This window comes from Choloepus didactylus, chromosome 6 (assembly GCF_015220235.1).
Source record: "Choloepus didactylus isolate mChoDid1 chromosome 6, mChoDid1.pri, whole genome shotgun sequence".
Lineage (NCBI taxonomy): Eukaryota > Metazoa > Chordata > Mammalia > Pilosa > Megalonychidae > Choloepus > Choloepus didactylus.
This window is the reverse complement of record NC_051312.1, coordinates 134,097,457-134,120,056: the sequence shown is the minus strand read 5'-3', so window position 1 is coordinate 134,120,056 and position 22,600 is coordinate 134,097,457. Positions and strand designations below refer to the sequence as shown.

General features: G+C 53.3%; 1 protein-coding gene across 3 annotated transcripts; it reads left to right on the top strand.

Annotated features, from left to right (window-relative positions):
• Positions 1-886: 886 nt before the first annotated feature.
• On the top strand, positions 887-16,124 carry SCN2B (sodium voltage-gated channel beta subunit 2). 3 transcript variants are annotated; one of them, XM_037841615.1, is made up of 5 exons: positions 887-1,140; positions 8,208-8,374; positions 8,670-8,880; positions 9,574-9,741; positions 13,846-16,124. In XM_037841615.1, exons 1-5 carry the CDS (start codon positions 1,071-1,073, stop codon positions 13,866-13,868), a joined length of 639 nt encoding a protein of 212 aa, XP_037697543.1. In that variant the 5' UTR covers positions 887-1,070; the 3' UTR covers positions 13,869-16,124. The 3 variants fall into 3 exon arrangements, with proteins under 3 accessions (XP_037697543.1, XP_037697542.1, XP_037697544.1); XM_037841614.1 differs by lacking the exon at positions 13,846-16,124 and having other exon boundaries at positions 9,574-13,613; XM_037841616.1 differs by lacking the exons at positions 887-1,140; positions 13,846-16,124 and adding an exon at positions 1,472-1,611 and having other exon boundaries at positions 9,574-13,613.
• Positions 16,125-22,600: the final 6,476 nt, after the last annotated feature.

Below are 22,600 nucleotides of genomic sequence, written 5' to 3'. Positions count from 1 at the left end.
ATTTTAAAAAGAAGAAGAGAGAACTGTGTTATGAGCCCCCTTCACCCATCATCAACTTCAACCATCAACAGTGGCCCGTCTTGTGCGGTATCCCTACTCCCAGAGCCCCCACTTCTTTTCCTGACTATTTTAAAGCGAATGTCAGTCATCATATTGTTTCAGCTTTAAGCACTTGAGTGCGTATCTCTAACAGCTAAAGATGTTAAAGAACATAGCCACAATATTTCTATCACTCCCAACAAAATTAAGAATTATTCATTAAGATAATTGAATTGATTCTATTTGATCTATATCAATTTGATTTGATATATCCATATCTATTTTTCCTGCAAATGCCTTGAAAGTGTCTTTTTACTGTTGTTTTATCTGAATCAGGATCTTCAAAAGGTTCACATAACATCTGATTGTAAGATCTGTTAGGTATTTTGACATCAGCCTGCTTTGACAGGTTCTCTTTTTCAGCGGAAATACTAGCACCATGAGGAAGTCATTACTTCCTGAAAGTCTCTCAGCTCACTTCCCTGAACCCTTTCCAAATAATAATAATAATAATAATAATAATAATAATAATAATAGCATCAACCTTTTTGGCCTTTTTTGTGTGTGCATGTTTTTAAATGAAAAAAAGAGTTCCTTCCTTATAGAAACTTATAAAGAAATGGATTTTCAAAACCCATCAACCATCCAAGTGAAGAAGAAAGGCAGAGTTTGCTTTAGCTCTTGTTTTAAACAGTAATTATTTTAGAGAACTCTGCTCTTGTCAGAAAGACTTTTTTTTATGCCCTCCCACCTGCTTTTTCAAATCCACCAACCACAAAATTTACTCCATCCCCCCTTTTCCCTCTCTCTTCCTTACACACTCCCTCTCTCTCTTTTAGCAGCAACATACAAGCCGGCCATATTAGAGAGAAGGAAATAAAGCTTCCTTTATGTTGCATATGTCTTTGAAGTACATCTGTGCATTTTCTTTTTAGCATCTAACCATTCCTCCCCCGCAGCCCTCAGCCCCTCAAATCACCCTCTCCCCTAGCCACCCCCCCCACCCCCGACAAACATCTCAGTCTCTGAAAATGCACAGAGATGCCTGGCTACCTCGCCCTGCCTTCAGTCTCACGGGGCTCAGTCTCTTTTTCTCTTTGGGTAAGTTAGACTGCACATCTGCATGCTCCCGAGGGTCCAGAAGCATAGCCACAACTGGAAAGGATGGGGCAGGGGGGCAGGAAAGAAGGCATCCTCAAGCTTCCCTTCCGTGTCCTTGGGAAGGGAGGTGCCGGGAAGGGGGAGACGTGGCCGGGGACTGAATAACACTGTTACTACTTGGTCACAAAAATATTGGGTCAGGGGATCTGAGTGTTGCTCAGAGTTGGGGGGTGGGGGTGGGATAGAAATTGTCAAGGGACGTGATTTTTCTCTGGATTTCCGTAGGAGGGGGTGGGGGTGGAGGGTAGATTGATCTGCAGTCTCTTCATGGATTTTTTTTCTTTTAAGCTGCTGCAAATGTGGGGTCCTGGGACTTAATCTGATGTTCTCTTAAGGGGCTTCTTTTGTGAACCGTGATCCTTGGAATCTGGTGGATATGAATCTGATGGATTCGAGGCATTGGGAGAGAGTGTGAGTAGGGGCTAGGGGCAGAAAGTTGAGTCTGGGTCTGCCTTTCTGAAATCTGTGCCACTGGTTTGTCGGAATGTGCATGGGAGCCGGTGGGAAGAAGGCTCGAGGAGCCATTTCTGAGTTGGAAGGAGATCTGCTGCAGCAGACACTGATGGAGAAGGCGCCTCTGGCTTGGGCCAGATGGAGTGGAGGAGGGGTCAGGAGAAGGTATTCAGGGGAAAAAAAGAAAAAAAAGTAGACCCAATGGGCTGAGTGAGATTGTGTGCCTTTGAGGCTATGTTTCAGAACTGCCCAGCCCAGCCTCATAAACTGCCCCTATCAAAGGGTCCCACTCATAGACTTCCTGGTGGGCAGGTGGGTTAGAAAGTTATTTGCAAGCTTTCTTTATGGGTAGTTTCGTTCTTGCTCTCAAACATACTGGTGCAGCAACTGAGGGGTCAAGTCTAAGGTTTGTGGGTGGTGGTGACAGTGGTGGCTGTTTCCCATCACCAAGTCTCTCTCTCCATCTGTGGCGTGCTGTGCTGGGTGTTGAGCGGGAAGGCTAAGCAGAAACAATCCAGAGCTCCTGGGAGCCTGCGTGATAAGGCCTGTTAGCTTTGCCGAGTTTCTGGATGTATTAACCAACACAGCAGGAATGTGCTGGCCGTGGAAAGCCTTGGAATCAGACCTAGGTTAAAGCCCCGTGTCATTTATTTAATGACAGTGGCCAAGCTACTCAAGCCCTCTGAGTGTCAGCTCTCTCATGGGTAAACTATGGAGAAGACCTATTACTAGGGTGTTTGTGAGTCGGGTACATAGTAGGTGCCCCATAACAGCTAACCTTTAGGGACTGTTAAGTTAAGTAACTTGCCCAATAAAGTCATAAGACTAGTATAAGGTGAGCTGAGATTTGAACCCATTGCCCTCAGCTCGTTCTCACAGCTGTTGAACTCCACTGCCCCCAATGTTCAGGAAAGAGTACTGCTATCCTAACAGCGATTGACGAGTGAATCTCCCCTGCGGGCAAAGAGAGGGAGTTGGGTGGGTGGCCTGTGCATCAGGGGATGGGGTTGGAGGACAAACAACCTCTCTGAGGAGTTCAGGAGAGTTTCCTCTGGGAGGGAGGCAGGCTGGGAAAGCCATATCTCAGTGAAGGCCCAAACCAGAAGATGGAGATGATCAGAGAGGAAGCAGGATTGGAGTCTGGGGGGAAGAGGTCAGGGTGTGAGGACTGTGAGGTGGTGGTGGTGGGAAGAAGCTAAAGTCTTTGCAGACCTGGGGGTGGGGAGTATGCGGGAATGGGGACCTTGAACTTGATTGTCACTGTGGACAAAGGAGCTCAGGTGGCTGTAGCAGCACTGGTCACCGGGATGGAGGAATGCCACAAGTGACGGGGCAGGAGACTGCAGCAGGGCCGGGGCTCGTGGGGATGCCTGGAGAGGTGGCAACGCTGGAAAGGGGGCAGGCTGGGCAACCTGCAAGGCACATACCAGCAGGTGGGCAGGTGAGTTTTTAGCTCATCTAAGGGGTTAGGCTTCCCTTGAGTTTTTCTCATGACTGTGAAGGGCGCTTTGGCTCTGGGTCACCGGCCTGGTTACTGAAGTCTTGGTTATATTGAGGAGGGCTTTAGAAATTGGAGTCTGGTCTGCATTTAAGCTCACTGTGGGCTGCCTGCTGCTTGTGGGCAGTGACCCAGACATGTCTTTCTTTTCTTCAACAGACTTTGAGTGTCCACCATGTGCCAGATGCTGTTCTGGGTGCCAGGGGTGCCAAGATAAACAAGAAACAGGTCCCCCGGGGCCTCCTGAGGGAGACGGCACATAAATAATTCCAACACAGCACCATATGTGCTGCAATAATGGAGACAATAATGGCAACCAACATTTGCCAAGTGCTTACTCTGTGTCAGATTGTGTTCTGGGCTTTATAGATTTATTAAGTCATTTAATCCCCACTGCAATCCCATGGGGTTGGTGCATTTATTATCATTCCCATTTTACAGATGAGGAAACTGAGGCATGAGGAGATTGACTATCTTGCCCATGGTCCCAGAGCCCTGGTCTTGCCACTCTGCCATTGTGCCTTCAAGTCACTTGGAAGAGACAGGAACAGGGCTGGGGAGGGAGCAGGGACCCTGGGGAGGCTGTCACCGAGGCGACGCCTTGTGAACCGAGAGCTGAAGGATAAGTAGGAGGGCCCAAGTGGAGAAGCTTCCCGCTCTTCAGGAAAAATGGGTGCAAAGGCATGGGGGAGCAAAAGAAGGCACTGTTTTCAGGAGAAGTGAGAACTGGGAGTCATTGGCCTAGAGGCTTTGGTGGGGAATGGAAGCTTGCAGGAGATGAGGCTTGGGACGATCAGTAGGTCCCAGATCACAAAGGACATGGAAGGCTGTGTCAGGAACCTGGGCTTGATCCCGAAAGCAGCAGGGAGCCAGTGGACGTTTGGGGGTGAGGTGTGACTGGTTCAGCTCAGTTTTTTAGATGGAGTGTTCCCGAGGCCATGTGGCGGATGGAGTGGACAAGAGGGAGACATTGGGGTGGGGAGGGGCTGGATGTTGCACTCACTCTGAGGCTGCCCCAGGACACAATGTTCTCCAGAAGGTCAGTGGGGTGGTTTCTCTGCTCAATACTCCTTTTCCAAACAAGGAGAAAATAAACCCACCTCACAGGATTGCCAAGAGTGAAAAGAATTGACTCCCGGTCTCTGCAGGGGATGGTGTTTGGCAGGCGATGAGAAAAATTTTCCTGATCCCGACCAGATGGTCCAGTTAGAACAGTGAGTGCCATGGGCCCTGGGGGGCCTGATCTGCCTTAGGGGTGCAGGTAGCCCTGGTGATATTTTGGAACAAAGATCGAAAGGCACATGCTGACTGACCCCTTATTGATCATCATTTCCTTTCTGCGAGTTGGAAATCACAGACCGGGTCCCAAATGAGACAGCCAGGAAGACGGGGGTGGGGGTCCCTTTGCATGCGGCTTCTTTAAATAGGACCATCCCCTCTGGCCAGGCTGCCGGGAGCTGGGGCTGGACCTGTCACCTGGATAGCAGGAGACCTGACCCCCGGGACACCATGGAATGACAGTCACACTCCCACCCCAGCCTCTACCCCTCAACCCTCTGTCTGGAGCCAGGAGGCCTGGGTTCCAATCCCAGCATTGCCATTTAACTAGCTCTGAATTTGGGCTACTCATTTAGCTGCTCTGTGCCTCATTTTCATCATCTGGAAAGCGGGGGTGACAATAGCATTGTCGTGAGCATTAGACAACTTGATAAATATAGAATGCTTACACTGTGCCTGGTACATAGTAACACTTCATAAGAGTTTGCTATTATGAAATCCTGAAGCAGCCGAGTTAATTGAGAGACGAGGATTTTGCTCACAGCTGGCCCTTGTTGAGCTGTGGTTTCCTCATCTGTAAACGAGGGAGCCAGACTAGTGGGATTCTGGTGAGGCCCCAGGCTGAAGTGGGAAACCTCGACTAGGAGTCAGAAACCTATGATTCTGGTTCCAGCTTGTCCCTGTTCTCTGTGCGTCCCTTTCAGGGCCTCACTTTCTGCATGGGGAAAACAATGGGGCCAGATCTACGACTCCAGAGGTCCCTCCTGGCTCTGGCAACTCCTCTTGCTTCTCTCTCTGCAGATGGGGCTTGACGTTGGACCTCTCTGTCCACTAGAGGGCACACGTGTTCCGCCCGGTGTTTCCTGCAGGGGCTGCACTGCGGGGCTGGGGTGGAGAAAGCCTGCATTGCACTGCTGTCTGCCCCTCTCTCGCCAGCCAGGGGCAGGCAAAGCCCCCTTGCTCCCCATTGCACTGCCCTCCTATGTAGTGGAATGCTGGCTCCTTCAAGATGGACGGAAGATGGGGGTGGGGGTGGCGCTGCTCAGTGGAGTTCAAGCTGTAGTCCTGAGTGCTGCTGGGGCTGGGTTCGATTACACAGGGTCTGCCAGGATCCACAGAACACTTACTTCCCGGTGTCACTAAAGCTCCTTTTGGTTGGGGGCTCTGGGGAGGTGGCAGGGAAGGGGCCAGAGAAGCAGAGCATTGCTGGGATATGGGGTAAGCTCAGGACAAGCCTCTGCCAGGCTCCTTCCCTGCAGATTTCTTTGCTTCTGCAGAGTGGTGGTGGTGGTGGTGTTTTCTGCACACCTCCTGCTTGCTTGGTGTGGCACTAGGTGCTTTCATAATGGAGATGAGAGTGCGGGAGGCAGAGGGGTGCACTGGGCTCTGTTCTTCCTTAAGGGTCCACTCGGGCTCCCCAGCTGATAGCTGCTAATGGACACCTAAAGGTGCAGCTGTACTCTTGGCCCTACAGGGGGTTTGCAGGCTTGTCCCTCCATCTACGGCTTGGTCATGATGTCCGGGACCAGCAGCTCAGGGCATCTCCTGTTCTTACATCCTGCCTCCTTCCCCTGGTCACTCAACCCAGAGGACGGGCTGAGGAGAGGGACGTCCAGAGCAGGCTTTGATTTCCCAATTCCAGGCTGCAGTGAAGCAGCTTCTGGGGCGGGATCCAGCAGCTTTTGGCAACAAAACAATTAGAAATATAAGAGCTCTGCAGGGGACTCCATCCCCACCTACTCCCTTCCCTTGGCCGGGGCTGTTTGCCAGACTGAGGGAGTCCCATTGTGCAGGCTGAGGGGTCCAGCCAGGCCAAGAAGCCCTCGGGGCAGAGCGATCTCCCCAGAGGCCCTTCCTCGAGGACAATTTAGAATAAGAGCAGCTTCCGTTTTGCTGCGCACTTACTGTTAGGCAGAGACCTCACGTAATGTCAGCCATTATCTCAACCCTGGGAGGGTGCGTCATCCTCTGAATTTTACACCAGAGGAGACTGAGGCTCAGAGAGGTTAGGGGCTCGCCCGTGTTCTCTCAGACTGCACCCAAGTCCCTTGGGTCCCCCTGTCTGTGGTATCCCCATGTCAACAGCAGTAACTGGCCCACAAGAGCCTCCCAGCCGGACTCCCTGCTCCGCATCCTATTCTGGTCTTTCCCGATTCCTCAGCCAGAGGAGCTCTGCAAAATGCCAATTAGATCTTGTCTCCCCTCCATTCCCCCCCACCCCAAGTCCTAACTCCATGCCCTGACCCCACAAGGCCCTTCGTGACTTGGTCCCTGCCTAACTCTCTGATCTCAGGTCTCACCATCTCCCTTTGATGGCTCTCCTTGTCCAGCTTCAGACACGGGAAGTTCATTCCAGCCATCAGGCCTTTGGCTTGTATTCCCTTAAAGCTGCCTTGGACCTCAAACCCCTCCATACTTCAGAGGGCTTGCTCCCTTGTTTTATTCAGGTGCTGTCTAAAGAGGAGTCCTCCCTGCCCACCCTATATGAAATAACACCCCTTCACCTTGCTTTATTGCCTATAGCACTTACCATGTACACTACCAAAAATCATACCGTTTTTTTTAAACCTGTTAATGTCTGTCCATCTCACTAGAACATAAGTTCTGTGTGGCAAGGATGCCGCCTGGTTTGCTCACAGCAATAACTCTCCGAGCCTAGACTAGTGCCGGGCGCCTAGTAGGTGGTTTATCAGTATTTGGTGAATGCATGCATGCATGCATGCGTATTTTGCTGGACATTACTGTTTATCCTCTATAGCAAAAACTAATCTAATAGGGGGCTTTGGGGGACCAGGTTTTGACAATATTGGCCAAGAAACTTAGAATTAGGACCAGGATGAAGGTGAGGAGAGGGAGGAATTGAGGATGCAAAACTTTAAGGAGGCACTTGCGTGACCCTGAGAGTGGGCGCCTCCTTAAATGTGGTGCCCCAGGCACCTCGCGTCACCCCAGTCCCAGCCCTGCCGAGAAGGTGAGAAGGTCGGAGTGGGACAGGCATTTCTCAGCCCCAGCACCCAGGTCTGGTGGCCCTCACAGAATCCTATGGAAGCCTGTCGTTCCCACTCTGCCACCTTGCTGGCCTCTGCCAGCTCCATGCTGTGGGGATTTCCAGCCTGATGTCTCCAAAGGGACTCCTGTCCCAGTAACCCATCCGTTGGTCCTGGGGATCGTGCCCCTTTTTCTGGGGCACCTGTCCCCACCCTCCACTCTCCTGCTGTGTGTCCTGACTGGGGAGGATCCAGGGCTGGGCTCGGCACTCTGCCCTACCCCAGCCCTGGGGAATGGAGAGCAAGGCTGCCTGCCCCATTGGAGGCACTGCAGCTTCAGTGGCAAGAGTGTGGGCTCAGCAGTGATGGGTGGAAGTGGGAGGGAAGAAGGGGGACACTGGGGCCCAGTGCAGTGAAGCCCCTTGTCCCAGGTCTAAAGTTAGCAAGTGGCAGTGTCAGGATGGCCAGGGAGGGGGGCTGAGGGTAGGGCTGCCCAGCAGTGTTCCTGGAAAAGGCTCAGGGTCATTTGGCTCTCCCTGGCTTGAGAGATGATCTGGTTTCTCTCCAATCCTAACCTTGCTCTGCCCCCCACTTTACCACCAGGGCCACATCTGGCACCCCCAATGAGCTTTGCCCACCCACCCCCATCTAATTTCGGCTGTGATGGGCCCGACTGTTGCCCGTGGCTCTGCTCTGCCTCACCCCCTCCACTCTCCTCCTGGTACAGAAGGGTTGCCCCCCTCCCTGGCTCTGTCAGCTACCATCCCCACCAGCTGTGGCTTTGTCCGCAGTGCCACCAGGGCAGAGCATGGAAGTCACCGTACCCACCACCCTCAACGTCCTCAATGGCTCTGATGCCCGCCTGCCCTGCACCTTCAACTCCTGCTACACCGTGAACCACAAACTGTTCTCCCTGAACTGGACTTACCAGGAGTGTAGCAACTGCTCCGAGGAGATGGTGAGTCCTAGGATGGAGGTGGCGAATGGGGGCATGGGGGAGGCAGGAGCCCCCGCACTGGGGCAGGGCCTTGGAGCCCTATGGGAGGGCTGTCTGCTCTGGAGGGCTTTGTCAGAAGGTGTGCGGCTGCCCTGGGCAGGGGTGGAGGAGGTCGGCCCTGCTGGATGACCGCCCCCTGCCCAGGTAAAAGGCTGGCATCGAGGTGGGTGGGAGGAGGGGGCACACCCTCTGTCCTGGCAGCCCCTAGCTTGTCCAGCCACCCAGGATGGCCTGCCCACTTTCCTATCCCCCCCAGTTCCTCCAGTTCCGTATGAAGATCATTAACCTGAAGCTGGAGCGGTTTCGAGACCGCGTGGAGTTCTCTGGGAACCCCAGCAAGTATGATGTGTCGGTGACACTGAAAAATGTGCAGCTCGAGGATGAGGGCATCTACAACTGCTACATCATGAACCCGCCCGACCGTCACCGTGGCCACGGCAAGATCTCCCTGCAGGTCCTGCTGGAAGGTGAGGGCTGGGCTGGGCACGCCAGGCTGCCGGGGCCCTCACCTTTCCCACCCACCTGCTCTTCAGCCTCCTTAGCTCAGGGCATATCTGAAGAAGCTGCATGGAGGTGGGAGAAACAGCTCGTGCTGGGTAGACAGCATCCATTTCATCCCCTCCAGTTCCTGAGAACCTGGGAACATGTCTCAGGGAGGTCTTAGCATGAAATTGATCATGATCACAATCTGTGCAATAGCAGCTTTAATTTACTGGGCATGCACCACATCGCAGGCCCAGGGCTAAATGCTATATATGCATTATCTCATTTCATCCTCAAGAGAACCCTATGAGGTGGGTACTATTATCATCCCCATTTAACAGATGGGGAAACCGAGTCTCAGAGAGGACAAGTAAGTTATGCAAGTTCCCACAATCCATAAACAGTTACAATCAGGACTCAAACCTGGGTCCATTTGATCTTGAAGTCCAAGCCCTTAAATACTCCATTTAACTGCCTTCCCTGGGGGCTTTTAGTACCCTGTGGTGTTTTATTTTTTAATTTTTTGGGGGTGGGGAGATTAGAGGCCAAACTCCAGGGTTGATTTTTGGCTGTGACATTCCATGGAGGAGAGTAAAACCAGGACCACCCACAAGTACGGCGGGGACACAGGGGACAGCGGAGGAGGCTCAGCATGTCCATTTCCCTTCCTTCTCCAGAGCCGCCTGAGCGGGATTCCACGGTGGCGGTGATCGTGGGTGCCTCCGTGGGGGGCTTCTTGGCTGTGGTCATTTTGGTGCTGATGGTCGTGAAGTGTGTGAGGAGGAAAAAAGAGCAGAAACTGAGCACCGATGACCTGAAGACTGAGGAGGAAGGCAAGACGGATGGTGAGGGCAACGCGGACGACGGCACCAAGTAACTGGCTGTGGCCCCACCCTGCGGCCCCCCATGTCCCACCCCCTCCCCCTCTCTGCCCCGTACAGTGTGACCCTGCCTACCCTCTCTTGGTGTGCTTCTCTTGAACCGGGCTCCCAGTGCCGACCTGGGGCCTCCTGAACGTCTTGTCCCCCACCCTGCACCAAGAGTGACCCACCTCTCTTTCATCTGAGAAAACTGCCATGGCGTATGGGGTGTGAGGGCCTGGGAGAGAGGAGGATGGGCTCCAACCTGCAGATCCCCAGAGGAGGCAGGAGCGGAAGTGAGGTCCCAAGAGGGAAGGGGGAGGGTGGGCAGTGGTGGAGGAAGAGATCAGCCGGCCCAGGGCTTGGACTCATCTGGTAGTGGCTTCATAGGACCTGGTGTGGGGCTCTTTTATGCAGGAGCTGTCTCCAGAAGGTTTGGGTGTGGCACCGCTGTGCATCTCTGGTGCACCCGGCACAGAGCAGCCCCAGCAGGCTGGGGGTGGTGATGGGTTCCTAAAATTTAGGGGAAGGCATATTAGAGGGATGGCTGTGCCTTTCCTGGGCATTGAAGGAAAGCTAGGGCTGGGAGCAAAGCTGGAGACCAGCCTTGGGGCTGCTCTGAACCTCTCCTCCACTGATGGCTGCACCACGGAAGTCTCTAGGTTTTCTGCTGTCCACTAATCCCTTGGGAGTTTGGAGAGAATGGTCCTGGAAGAGCCGGTGGGCTGGGCCATGGGTGGATTTTGCTGTTCTAGGTAGACGTCATTTCCTCCATAGCTACCTACCAATAGGAGACTAATCTCAAAGTCAGCTCTGGGAGTGAGGGGGTGGAGGCGCCACTGTTTAAGGGAGTTTGCTTCTGACTGCCTTCTCCAAGTTGGTGACCCCATCAGCCTGGGCCAGGAGCAGCCGAGGGGCAGAAACAGGAGCAGCCGAGGGGCAGAAACAAGGAGGGGCAGAAACAAGGAGGGGCAGAAACAAGGAGCAGCCACAGGCAGGGGAGCTGGTGTGCCCAGCCGGGGCAGCTGCATTCAGGGCTCCAGTTCGGGCTTTCCTCATTGCCCTCAGGGTGGTTTGCATCTGGCTGTTGGCTAAAGACCAGGGAAGGGAAGAGTGAGGGTAGGACCCCGAGCCCCTTAGATCCTGTGGCCATGTTACACTTGGAGCCATGCCTTACCCTCCCCTGCCTCAGCACTTCACTTTGTGGACAAGAAAGTAGGACTTGGAGGGAGCCAACTTTCACTGCCATTTTACCCACATTTAAAGAGATCTTGTTAAACCCAGAGGGAGGGAGAGAGGCCGAGGCGGACAGGGAAACTGCTGACTTAGAGAACACGACCTTGGAAGAACTCAAATATCAACTGCCAAGTCATCTGTGTTACAGATGGGGAAACTGAGGCTCACATGGTCCAAAACCATGGCTCCTGCCACTTTCTCCTCCGCGTCCTCAGTCTCCAGTGTAAATCAACAGAGCCATCATTTTCCCAGTTGAAGGAGCCCCTCTGGGCTGGTAGATGAGGGGGGTGGACTCGTCTGGCCCTGCTCCTCTCCCAGGCACCAGCCCCTCTAGGCTGGGATTGAGGCGGAGGGGGGTGATGGAGAGTGAGCGGGCAGAGTTGCTGGCGATGCCCTGCTCCCCCTCCCAGGCTGACTGTCTTCAGCACTTCCCAGCCTTCTCTGGGAGCTCGGCCCCCACCCCTGGCTCAGGGAGTTAGTGACCAGGGCAGGGAGTGAGGCTGGGGGAAGGGGTAGAGACAGGGCTGTGACAGTCTCAGGGACCAATCCCTGCCCCTGCCCACCAGACGGCCAATTTGGGGAGGGAGTGCCAGTGCATGGGAGATTCAGTTTAATTCACTTCAACGCAACAACCATTTATTGAGCATCTGCTATGTGCCAGGCACTGCGCTGGGTGCCAGGGATGCACACAAAGCCATAACAGAGTTGGGGACTGCCACATCCGCACTGTGGAGACCAATGTTAACTTTTTGGTGCACCTAATTCCATCTCTGCAGCCACTGCTTCTGGGGCAGAAGTAGTGAAGAAGAAAGGGATTCTGGAGTCTGGGCCCTGGGAAGGGAGGGAAGGGAGGAAAGAGGGAAGAGAAAACAAGGAAGAAGAGTGCAGAGACCAGGCTGAGAAGGCAGAGAGTGAGGGATGGACAATGACAAGCAAGATAGCTCCTGGGCAAGGTGAGTCCAGCCCATCTGGAAATTCTGAACTCATCGGCTGAGTACCAACTGCCAATCAACACACTGCCAATGGGGTGGGTTAAACCACCAGGATGCCTGGAGCCAAAGGACGCTGCCCATCTTTGGAACTAACTAGCCGAGAGGGGAGAGAGGTGGGTGGTGGGCACCTCAGGCCTGCTGAGACCAGGGCTGTATCCATTTCTGCAGCTTGCAGATTTCATCTTTTGGCAATCCCTTAAGTGCCCTTCTCTCCTAGGATAAATGAGGATCTGTACCTGTTTGGAACTTTTCTTTTCCCAGGACTTGTAACATTAGGGGAATTATTTGCAAGACTCCCCAGTTTCATTCTAAGAAGTCCTAACTCTCCATACAGAGACCCAAGACTTCTGAGCTCTTTCCCTTCTCTGCCCTGACCAAGAGAGAGAGAGCAAAGTCTCTCCACGGGCCTCAGGGCCCCAGGCAGACGGGGATCGTTCAGGAACCAGCTTTGCCCCAGGTGCCCACCTTCATATGCACTTTCTTCTCGAACCTCCTAGAATCTCCTCCAGAGGTCTCACAGAGCTGCCTCCCCTCCCTGTGCTGTGAGGTTGAGGGCAAATAGGGGCTTCTGTGAGAAGAGGTGGGAAACTGGTGAGATGTTTCCACAGCAGCCATTTCTCTACCCTGCTTTCCGGCATATGCCAGCAAGCTGTCCCTCTTCCTGCACTGTGGGGTTCAAGCCCCGTTTCTGGCTGCATGTCCTCACCACTGCCCTCTGCCACGCTCCGTCTGCTGGCTTCCTTCACCTCCCCTGCCTCTCCTGCTCTCCCAGAACCCCGTCTCTGACTCTTCCTCCTAATTAAGGGCCAACGTAAAGAGAAATGGGCTGGCCAACCACAAGATTTGGCTTATAAGAACAAAGCACAATTTTTCAGGACTGAAATGCCTTGAGGTGCCTTGGAACTGACTTTGGAAATAGCTATCTGCCCCTTAGCTATGGACTAATCACAGCTATTCCCAATTTATCAAAAGGGAAAGTTGATTGAATCCATATTTCTCCCTGTGAATTTCCTTGGGGAGGCTGGGCTGGTAAATGTTTACAAGGTCAGGTTAAGCAGATGGACAGTTGAAAATTCTGGCCAGGTCCAAAGGGATAGTCCCAGGTCATGAGAATGGCTTGGTGTAGTTGGAAAGGGTGATGAATCAAGACATTTTCCTTCCTAGCTATGTCTTAATGATAGACAGCCTGTGTCTTAAATATTTCTGCCTCTTGCTGATGTCTTCCTTTATTGAATTTTGCTGACGCATTTGTACATAGTCTATATAGAAACATAGATATATTATATATATATAAATATAAAGCATCTCACTACACCCACCCCAAAAGTTACATTTGGGAGGTGAGGGTAATCATTTCTCAATGTTTTGAGTTGATTCACCAAAGGCAAATTATGGAATGCTATTATTGCTGATTGTGCACTTGGAGAGGAAAACCCGACTACACAAGCACCTTCTACGTTTTATGTGCTATGTGGTGGTTGGAAAGGGCAATGGGGAGAGAAATGTAACTGATCCTATGCGACCTGACGGCTGTGACGTATCTGCTTTTCAGAGCAGACTGACTTTCTTCTGCAGTTTGTCTTATTGCTTGGATCTATTGGCTAAAATAAACAGACTGTGTCCCCTGAACATTCCTTGGTGGCATTTTTTTTTTTTTTTTTTTTTTTTGCAGGGGTGCAGAGTGGGGTAGGTTGAGGCTTTGCCAAGCCCATAAGAGGATGCTTCCCTGGTGATCCCCTTCACATTGCCAGGTCCCCATCATCTGACGAACTCAATGCTCTTTCCCCACCAAGGATGAGGTTGTCTTATTCTGCTCACACTGGCAGATGTTTCATGACTCTTTCCCCCTTTGCCTTCCCAGGACCCTGGGGACAAGGTGGCTGAACACCCACTTCTTGGAGGGCCCTTGGTTAATTCTTGGATGAAGACAACCCTTTAAGCTCCCAAGGCTGATGTCAAGCTGATGTTGACTATTATTATATCCATGGGCAGATGGGCCAAACTTCCTGTTTCTTGTTTCTAAACTCTGTCTGACTAGGCAGACATCTCTTTCATCTGCTCTAGACTCAGGAGAAATAGACGACAGCTGGCCAGAGTGTGCCCTCATGGAGATCACAGAAGAAGGTGGCTGGTGGGACGAGCCAGGCAGCTCATGTCCCATCTATATTGTGCTGAATCAGCCCTAAGAACTTCAGGACTGAATCCACCCCCCTGACTTGGGGCTCCACTTCTCCCCACCCACCCTGGTCTTTTTCTCTCTTGCTCCCTGTTCTTAGGTCTTGCTTTGCACCTCTCTCTCTCTCTTACACATGCATGCACACAGCCGCCTAGGAGGCTTGCCAGATGAGAAAAGCCTCAACTTTCCAAATGGCAAGTAAAGGCCTAAGTACCTGGTTCCTACTTTCCTCCTGGTTTCTCTGTCATGTCCATCTGCTTCCTGGTGACCCAGAGACCCCACCCAGTGGTCAGTGGCCAGATGCACTTTGGAACATTCCAGGGGGATCCTGACATTGGCAGTCCTAACACCTGCAGGACTTACAGCTGCAGAGACAGAAGGCAGCGTTAAATTGGCAGCATTAAACAGAGGTGACTAGTATTTAACTGAACCAAAGCTACCCTGGTTTAAGAGGATGTCTGTCCCTGGAATCCCCGAGGCCTTCCAAGGATGGGACATCAGGGAGGGTGCTTCTCAACTTAACAGACAGGGAAACTGAGGCAAAAGATGCGGACTGAGCGTCAGAAGCATGGGGGATTCCAGCTAGTCCCTTCCGGGGTGGAAACAGTTCTCTGATACTCAGCCAGGCCAGCAGCACCTTCCTTAGTCTAGGGCTTTACTCCCAGAACACTTTGGAGGACACGAGCTGGGCTCAGGCACCTCCCCTAAACCGATGGGCTTGGGGCTGCGTGGGGTAGTTTCCACTGTAGTGTGAGCTGCCTTGTGGGGGAAGGACCAGCTCCCACCCTGGTGCTCAGAGTTGATCACTGGCTTCCTGTGCCCCTCAGTGGAGGTGGAGGTACTTTACGAGAGCCCCCCAATCTCCACTGCTCCTTCACTTCCCACTGGCATAGCCATCTGCCTGCCCACTGCCTGCTTCTGTTGAATAGGAATCTGAGGGCAGAGGCTTTCAGCTCTAGGACTGGTCTTGAGGGTCAAGAGGTGGGGGGCAGGAGTAGAGATGGGAAGGGCCCCAGGGAACACTTGGTCAAGCCTCTTCACTGTCCTGACAGGGAAACCAAGTATGGGACAGGGAAGTGACTTGCTGAGTCCATGAAAAAGGAGGCTCCCCAACCAGGCCCAGTGTTCTTCTCGCAGCCTTCATCCCAGTCTGGGGTGGGCACTCAGTACGGCAGCACCCAGCAGCCCCTGCTCCAGCCCTGCCCCACCCCCGCTGTACCTGAATGGCTCTAGAAGAGGCACACATGCTCCCTGTTAGGGCTCAGCTTTCAAAGCTGAGGTTCAGAGAGGGCAAGTGATTTGCCCAAAGTCACACAGTTGGCTGAGGATAGAGCCTGGGCTAGAACTCACCTCCCTTCCCCAGGTAAAGGTCTGCCCCAGGCTGACCTGATGTCCACGGGCAGGAAGACGCCTGTCCTTTAGCTCCAACCCTCAGCATCCCATTCCCACACCCCCACAGCGTGACCTGCCTCACATCAGTTTGTATCTGGGCCCCTCTTAGGACACTTGTCTCCTTCTCACCTTGGGTGAGGTGGTGGTATGACACTCTCTGAGAAAAAAGTATCTTATCTAGGAAATCTCAGGTGAGAGAAGTCTGGGGCAGAGCCTGGTGGGCAGCTGGGAAGCTGGATGCAGGACAGGAGGGCGAGCCCCTGCTAGGTCTCCACACCCCTTCCCTTGGCACTTTGGGGACTCAGAAGGTCTATGCTGGAAGAGCTCCAGCTCCATAGGAACTCTTCTCAGATGGCCTGTTGGCATTGCCCCCCATTCCACAGGCCTCTTGCCTTGAGCCCCAGCCGGGGCCAGTCGTTCCTGGCTGCCTGTTACCATTCTGACGTCCAGGGGAAGGCTCCCAAGGGCCCCAGGGAAGGAGACTCTGCTGAGAATCATATCCCAGCATCGTGGCCCAGCACGTAGATTTGGTGAGGAAGGGTGGCAGGGTCTGGCTAGAAAAGGGAGAAAGTTCCTGGGGTTGGAGGTGATGGGGGTACATGAGGTGGGGGTGGGTACTGGAAGGCAGCTTTTCCTTTTCTCTGGCAATAATGACCTTGAGAGGCCGGGGTTGCTGGGTGAAGGGGATGGGTGGTGGGTGGGCGAGAGATGCTGGATGCTGAGCTTGACTACTTGGGCTTCCTTGGGAGGGGCCTTCCATAACAGCAAAGTCACCTCTATCCCAACCACAGCTGCCTCTGCTTCTCAACTCGTGACAAACTCCCCGCAAACAGGTGGCAAAGGGACTAGGAACTGTTCACCTTGACAGATTAAGAGCACCTCCTACTGGCAAATGGGCAGAAGTGGGTATGTTCAACCGGAGGAAGCATGCATCACAGCACAGTGGCCCGGACTGTGACCAAGGGCAAGGGGTTGGACTTGACCTACTCTGCCCCAAGGCAAAGCATTAGGAGTTGCGGGAGGAGACAGATATTGATCCAATGTAAGTCAGAGCTGTGCAAAGTGTTGAGTTTCTCTTAGGTAATGAGATCCCCATCCTGGAAGGCATTCAAATATATCTTGGAGGTATTGTTGAGAGGATTCATCTTTCAGGGTGGACTTTTAGATACCCTTTAAGTCTACAGAAAACGGCCCTCTGAAACCCTCATTTTAGGATTCAAGTGATAGAATGGGATTAAAGATTGCTTGCCTGAAGATAAATATGACATTTATGTGGATAAACTCCAGTTCCTCTGTCTTTTTATTCATTCATGCTATTCCCCAGGAAATCTGTGCACCCTTATACACCTTTATCTGATTTTTCCTTACCTGGTTTACCAGTGGGGGTGGGGATAGGGGTAGATGATGAGCCCCTATGCAAAGTGAGAGATAGGCTTGGGGAGCTTCTTTCCAAACATCAGGCCAAGTTTAACTTGGCCCACCAGTCAGGGCCCAAAGACACCCTGTCCTTCCAGATAGGACTGTAGATAAAAGAGCCAAAGTCCTCTCTGCCTCTCCCTTGTCTAGCCCTCCCTGCTCTGAAAAATTCAGTCAACATTCACCATCCCTGCCCCACAGCATGCTCTTACCAAGGATGGTTTCACCTCCAGGCTGCAAGGGCTTACAGGGCACCGGAGGCTGGTGGTGGTGGTGTTGAGTGAGTGTTGGCTAAACCAATAAGAAGAGCTACTATTTACCAAACACTTACTATGTGCCTGGCACCAAGCAAGATATTCTATGTATATCAGCTTGCTTAATCCTCACAGCAACCTCACAAAATATGCACTATTTTCTCCCTTTTTCCAGACAAGGAAACCTAGGTTCTGCTATACTAAGAATTTGTACAAACAAGGTGACATGGCTAGAAAGTAGCAGAGCTGGAATTCAAACACAGGGCTGTTCAATGCCAAGGCCGTCACATCAACCAAAGCCCAGTCTGAGGTTTAGGGTGGGTGGTGGAAGGATGACTTGGAGCCAACCTCAGAATGACTGCAGATAAAGTAAGGGTAAAGATGTTTGGAAGCAGAGGCAAAGCCTTCCCAGTGGGTCTCCCCATCCCCTACATGGCTCAACCCTTGACCCCACAGCTCTGCTCAGCCAGCCCCAGCCTCTGCTGGCCACCGTCTCTTCTCTCAGCCTCCAGCTCCTCTCCCTTCTTACTAAGAGCCTGTAAATCCTCTCTTCACCTCCTGGCAAGTGGTCTCTCACTTCCCACCCCTTCTCCTCAATCTGAGTCACATTTCAATTTCTTGAAGTTACCCTCCACTCTGGGAAGTCTTTCCTCTGCTCCCTGCTTCCCTCCCTTCCTTTTGGCCTCTCCATCTCTCCCCCACCATCTGCTACCTTCTTCCCCTGACCCCTCCTTTCCTATTCCACACCCTCTCTCTTCCCACACCATAATCCCTCTTTGCAAACTCACTGCTCCTGCATTAAAATGTCCACAGCGGATGGAACCAGAACATTTAGAGAGTCCTGTCAGTCCTTTCAGGCCATTTGATGTCTCTGGCTTAGCCAATCTGCCTCCAGTGCCCACTTCAGGGGCAGGACCATGTCCAGGGCTCAGGCAGGACATTTGGCCATCCAGATGACAGGGCCGTCCCATGGGCAGCTAGGCTGCAGTGAATGACAAACCTTCCCAGTGCCCGCAGCCCCCACCCTCCTGAGCCCTGGTCCTCCATCCTCCAATGATTGGAGAAGGGGAGGGGACAGCACGACAACCCATGAAGCAGAGAGGTAAACACAGTTCTGGGGTGTTGGTGGTGGGGTGGGGGACAGTGCTGAGACCCTGCCCTGGGGCTTTGCACCCCACCCCAATATGGCCCCTGGAGAAGAGATGCCCAGGACTCACCCCATCTCTGAGCTGCAGTGAGGAACGCAGACACCCGCTCTTGGAAGTGTGCACACACCCCTCTCCAGCTTGGGACTGTCCGGGGAGCAGCTCTCTCATCCGGATATTTCAGCTCCTTCCCTCCTCCTCCTTCCAATGAGCTCATCTGTCTGGGGCTCCCCTCCCCACCCCCTCTTTGCCTGAAAGGCTGTTTGGACAGAACCTGGTAGAAAACAGAAAAAGAGGGAGGGAGGGATGGAGGAGGTGACAGCCTACCTGCCTGCCTGCGCCCAGAGCCCTTAGAAAGTGGACATAGCTGAGAAAAACCTATCCACTCTCCCTGGGAGGTGGGTTCATGAAGAGTTTATCTTTACTCCAACTGGCTGAGGGGCTGGGGCTGTGAGGTGGGCTCAGGGACTGTGGGGCGGAGATGATCAGGCTTAAGACACCGGTTTGCAATCGGTTGCTGGTGTGTGCCACGTTCAGGCTGCACCGCTATGCCACGTGCCTGCCTGTGGGCTGGGTTGGTGCATGCCATCCTGTTAACCCCCTCAGCACCTGCCAAACTTCAGTGCACGCTAAGACTAGTTGGGGGCCAGCGGGCACTCTGAGCTGGAGGGAACAGGAGGGGCAGGGAACAGACCTAGGTGCACTGGAAAGAGGCTCACAACATTTTGTCTAGGTAGGGGGCGACTCAACCCGAGCGGTGGCAGGATTTGTGGACTAATTAACTTGGAAGTTATTGCATGCAGAGACTCTCGGCACCTGCAGTTCCCTACAGTCCTGGGGTTAGAGCCGGGTTTGCAACCAGAGGGTATAGCTAAGGGAAGGCAGCGAGCAGATGCAGCTCCTGGTGTGATTGGAGCCTGGAGAGGAGCTGTGAGGTGAAGGGGGCGGGAGTGCTGCAGAACCCGGTGTTCTGTGGCTCTAAGAGCCGAGTCAGCGCTGAGCTCTCCGTTCCCTGCAATGCCCCGGACGGAGCTGGAGCTGGAGCTGCGCGAGGGTTTATGGGGAAGGCGGGGGGGAGCAGGCAAGGGCACTTAGGGGAGTGGAGGGGAAGGAGGCTCCCTGCCAGGCTCCTGTTACTTAGGAGGAACTCCTCTAAAATTAGCTGCTCCACAACCTCATCGGTGGAGCTCTCCCTTTCCCTTCCTCCCCTGTGCGGGGTCGTGGCCAGCCTTCTGGCCAGCCTTCTGAGAAGTGACGGGGATTGAGCCTTTCATCTACCTGCCTGGTCATCTGTAGAGGGTGATACCACCCCAGGGGTGGTGGTGGTGTGTGAATGCTTTCCGTGCATGAGCGGCCCCAGGAGGCTGGGAGCCGGAGCTCTGCCCCCATCACTGCCCACCCCACTCCCCCCAGTACACACACACACACACACACACACACACACACACACACACACCTTCCTCGCTCCGACCCAGCTCCCTGGTAAGGCAGGGGATTAGGAGGAGGGTGGGGAGATGAGCTGAGTCAGTTGCCTGGGCTCGGAGAGGACTTTAGGCCTAACTGCTTCAAAGAACCCTACATGAATCCCCCAAGGGAAAAAAATCTTCCCCTTAAATCTAGGTCCTGTCTCCTGCCAGAGAAGAAACAGCTCTCTGACAACTCTTTGGCACAGGGCCCAATCCATCTCTGCATCCCGGAAAACTTACTCTTCAAGTTATTTCTGAGCCAGGCCGCCCGAGCCCTGAGAGTGCACTACCCCATCATCAAGAATGATATCTGTGGGGTCAGAGCTGGGGGCTGTGTCCCGAGATGCCACGCTGGCCCTCAGGGGGCTTCCAGCAGGTGGGCGGGGAGGAGCCAGGGGCCCTGCCCGTTTCTTTTCATCCCCACTCAGTGACTGGGCACTTTGGAGCCAGGTGAAGAGGGGCTAAATTGGGGTGGGGTGGGGTGGGGGTGGGTTAAAAAAGACAGTTTTCAAAAGGTGGGAGAGAAGGAACTTTGACCTTCTGTGTGTGTGTGTCTCTCTCTTCTCGGGCACCTTCAGGAGGCTCTTCCAAGCTAGATCAATGGGAGGTTTTTGAGAATTTTTGAGGAAAGTGCTCTATAAATGTAAAAACCCCCTAGCCGCTAATGCATCTCTCAGGCACTTTTCTGCCCAACCGCGTGGCCCTCCTGGAGTTCTTTAGAGGAAAGCTGGAGGTGTGGAGGGGGGAATCAAGTAATGGGGGAGTCTCTAATCCTGGCTTTACCGGCAGCTTTCTCTGTGACCTTGAGCAGCAACTTCCTCCTCTCTGGGCCTGTTTCTTCACCCTGTAAGGCACGGGGGGGGGGGGGGGGTTTCCTAAGGAAACTTCCAGCTCTAAGAGTCCCTGAGCAGTGAGGCAGCAGGGAAGGTCGGGAAGAGGGCGCCCGGGAAATAGGCCACTTTGTCCGTCCCCTGGATCTAAAGATATCCACGGAGCTCTGTCCCCTCCCCTCCCCCTCTCTGGGCAGGGGCCGAGTCCCTTTCCTTTGGCTCACCTCCTGTCTCACCTCAGCCTCCTGCTCTGAGAAACATGACCCCTGCTATAAAAATAAAGTGGGCAGTGTGGTGGAGGCCTGGCCCTGTGCACACAGATGCTGGGGCTGGGACCCCTGGGGGAAGGAGAGAATAAGTGTGGAATCCTGGAGGCAGGGGCAGGGGTTAGCCTTTTTTGGACCACAGGCCTTTTTGAGAATAATAACTGAAATGTAATAAGAGGCCTCACCAGAGGCCTAAGTTCTCTGCCGAGCCCCTTTCATGCAAAATCTCATCCAGTCTTCACAGCTGTGTCCACCTCTGAGGTTCCCAAGGCCTGAAACAAATGTGCAAATAGAAACCATATATCATATGTCTAATTATGTTATAAATCAAGATAACAAAGTGTTAAAATATCTTTTATCCTTTGCCTTTAATTTTCCTTCATGATGACATGGAAGATCTGGTCCCAAATGGAATTTTCAGATGGGTCCCTGGTCCACTCTCTTGTCTGCACAGAGGCTCTCATGCATGCCTGGGATCGCCTCACCTGTGTGTCAGTTCCATCTGTCCCCCACCCACTGCCAACAGCCACCTCTTGGCCACTCTCGAGTCCCATGGGTGTACCCTTCTGGGATGGCCCAGGGAAAGAGGCCCGTGCAGTCCCTGGAAATAGGCTCAGGTTTGTTTGAGCAGGGAATTTCAGGGTCCTGGATAACTGGAAGCATGTTCTAGAAGGAAAAGGGATTCAAGGACCACTGCCCCCCCCATTACCTCCCTTCCCTTGGTCCCATAGACTCCTAAGGGTGGGATTGCTTTTAAATGTCATTACTTTCACCATTGTACAGAGGAGGAGTGGAGGCTTCTCCAGAAGATTAAGTAGCTTTCTCAAAGACATTCAGTAATAAATGGTGGAGCTGGGATTTAACTCCACCGAGTCTAACTCCAGAGCCATGATATACCGGAACAACTAAATTGATCATCTTCTGTCCTGAAAAAAACAAATGGACTTGATATCTTTGAAGCCCATTTAGGGGCCCCAGGTTAAGAAGGTTGGTGGGGAGGGGGTGATGGTGGGGCCATGAGGGCCAGCCTGTTCGCCAGGCTGAACCTTTCTCCAGACATGCAAAAGAATGGAGGCTCTGGAAGGTAGACAGGACCTGTGATGCACTGGGGGCTTGGATGGTTGGGGAAGGGGGTGCTGAGGAGGATATCTGACGTTTATTTACCACACCACTCCGGATAGCACCACTGGCTTTTCACTCAGGACTCTGACCTGGCTGCGACCCCTGAAGTCAGGCGACCCCTGAATTTGGAGGCAGGTTTTGAAGGAGAAACTCTTGGAGGAGGGTGAAGTAGCAGAGTCTGAAGGCCATGCCCTGAAGTGCCGCGGAAGGGTGAAGCGGATGCAGGGCGACGGGTCAGACGTGGAGGGGCGCAGGTAGGTGGAATTTAGCTAGCTCCTAACCAGGATCATCATGATTTCCGAAGAGTATGAAGAAATGGGAGAGGTTAGTGGGCGGTGGACCGAGGCGGTGTGCACCGGGCACTTTGCAACTGGAGGAAGCTCTGTTCCAGGCAGCCTGCAGCACCTCGCGGAGTTGATAAATTGACGGGGGCCTAAGGTGGCGCGCGCGCGCCAGTCCACCCGCGCCGCGGGGGCGGTGCAGCAGCAGTGGGCAATTCCACGCCCGCCGCGGTCTGCTGCAGCCCGCAGCGGACGTTCCAGAGGTTCA

Excerpts from the sequence above, each read along its gene's own strand:
- SCN2B (XM_037841614.1), top strand. The coding sequence starts at position 1,071 with ATGCACAGAGATGCCTGGCTACCTCGCCCTGCCTTCAGTCTCACGGGG. Across the intron at positions 1,141-8,207 it reads CAGTCTCTTTTTCTCTTTGG|TGCCACCAGGGCAGAGCATG; the intron begins GTAAGTTAGACT and ends CTTTGTCCGCAG. Across the intron at positions 8,881-9,573 it reads CCTGCAGGTCCTGCTGGAAG|AGCCGCCTGAGCGGGATTCC; the intron begins GTGAGGGCTGGG and ends TTCCTTCTCCAG.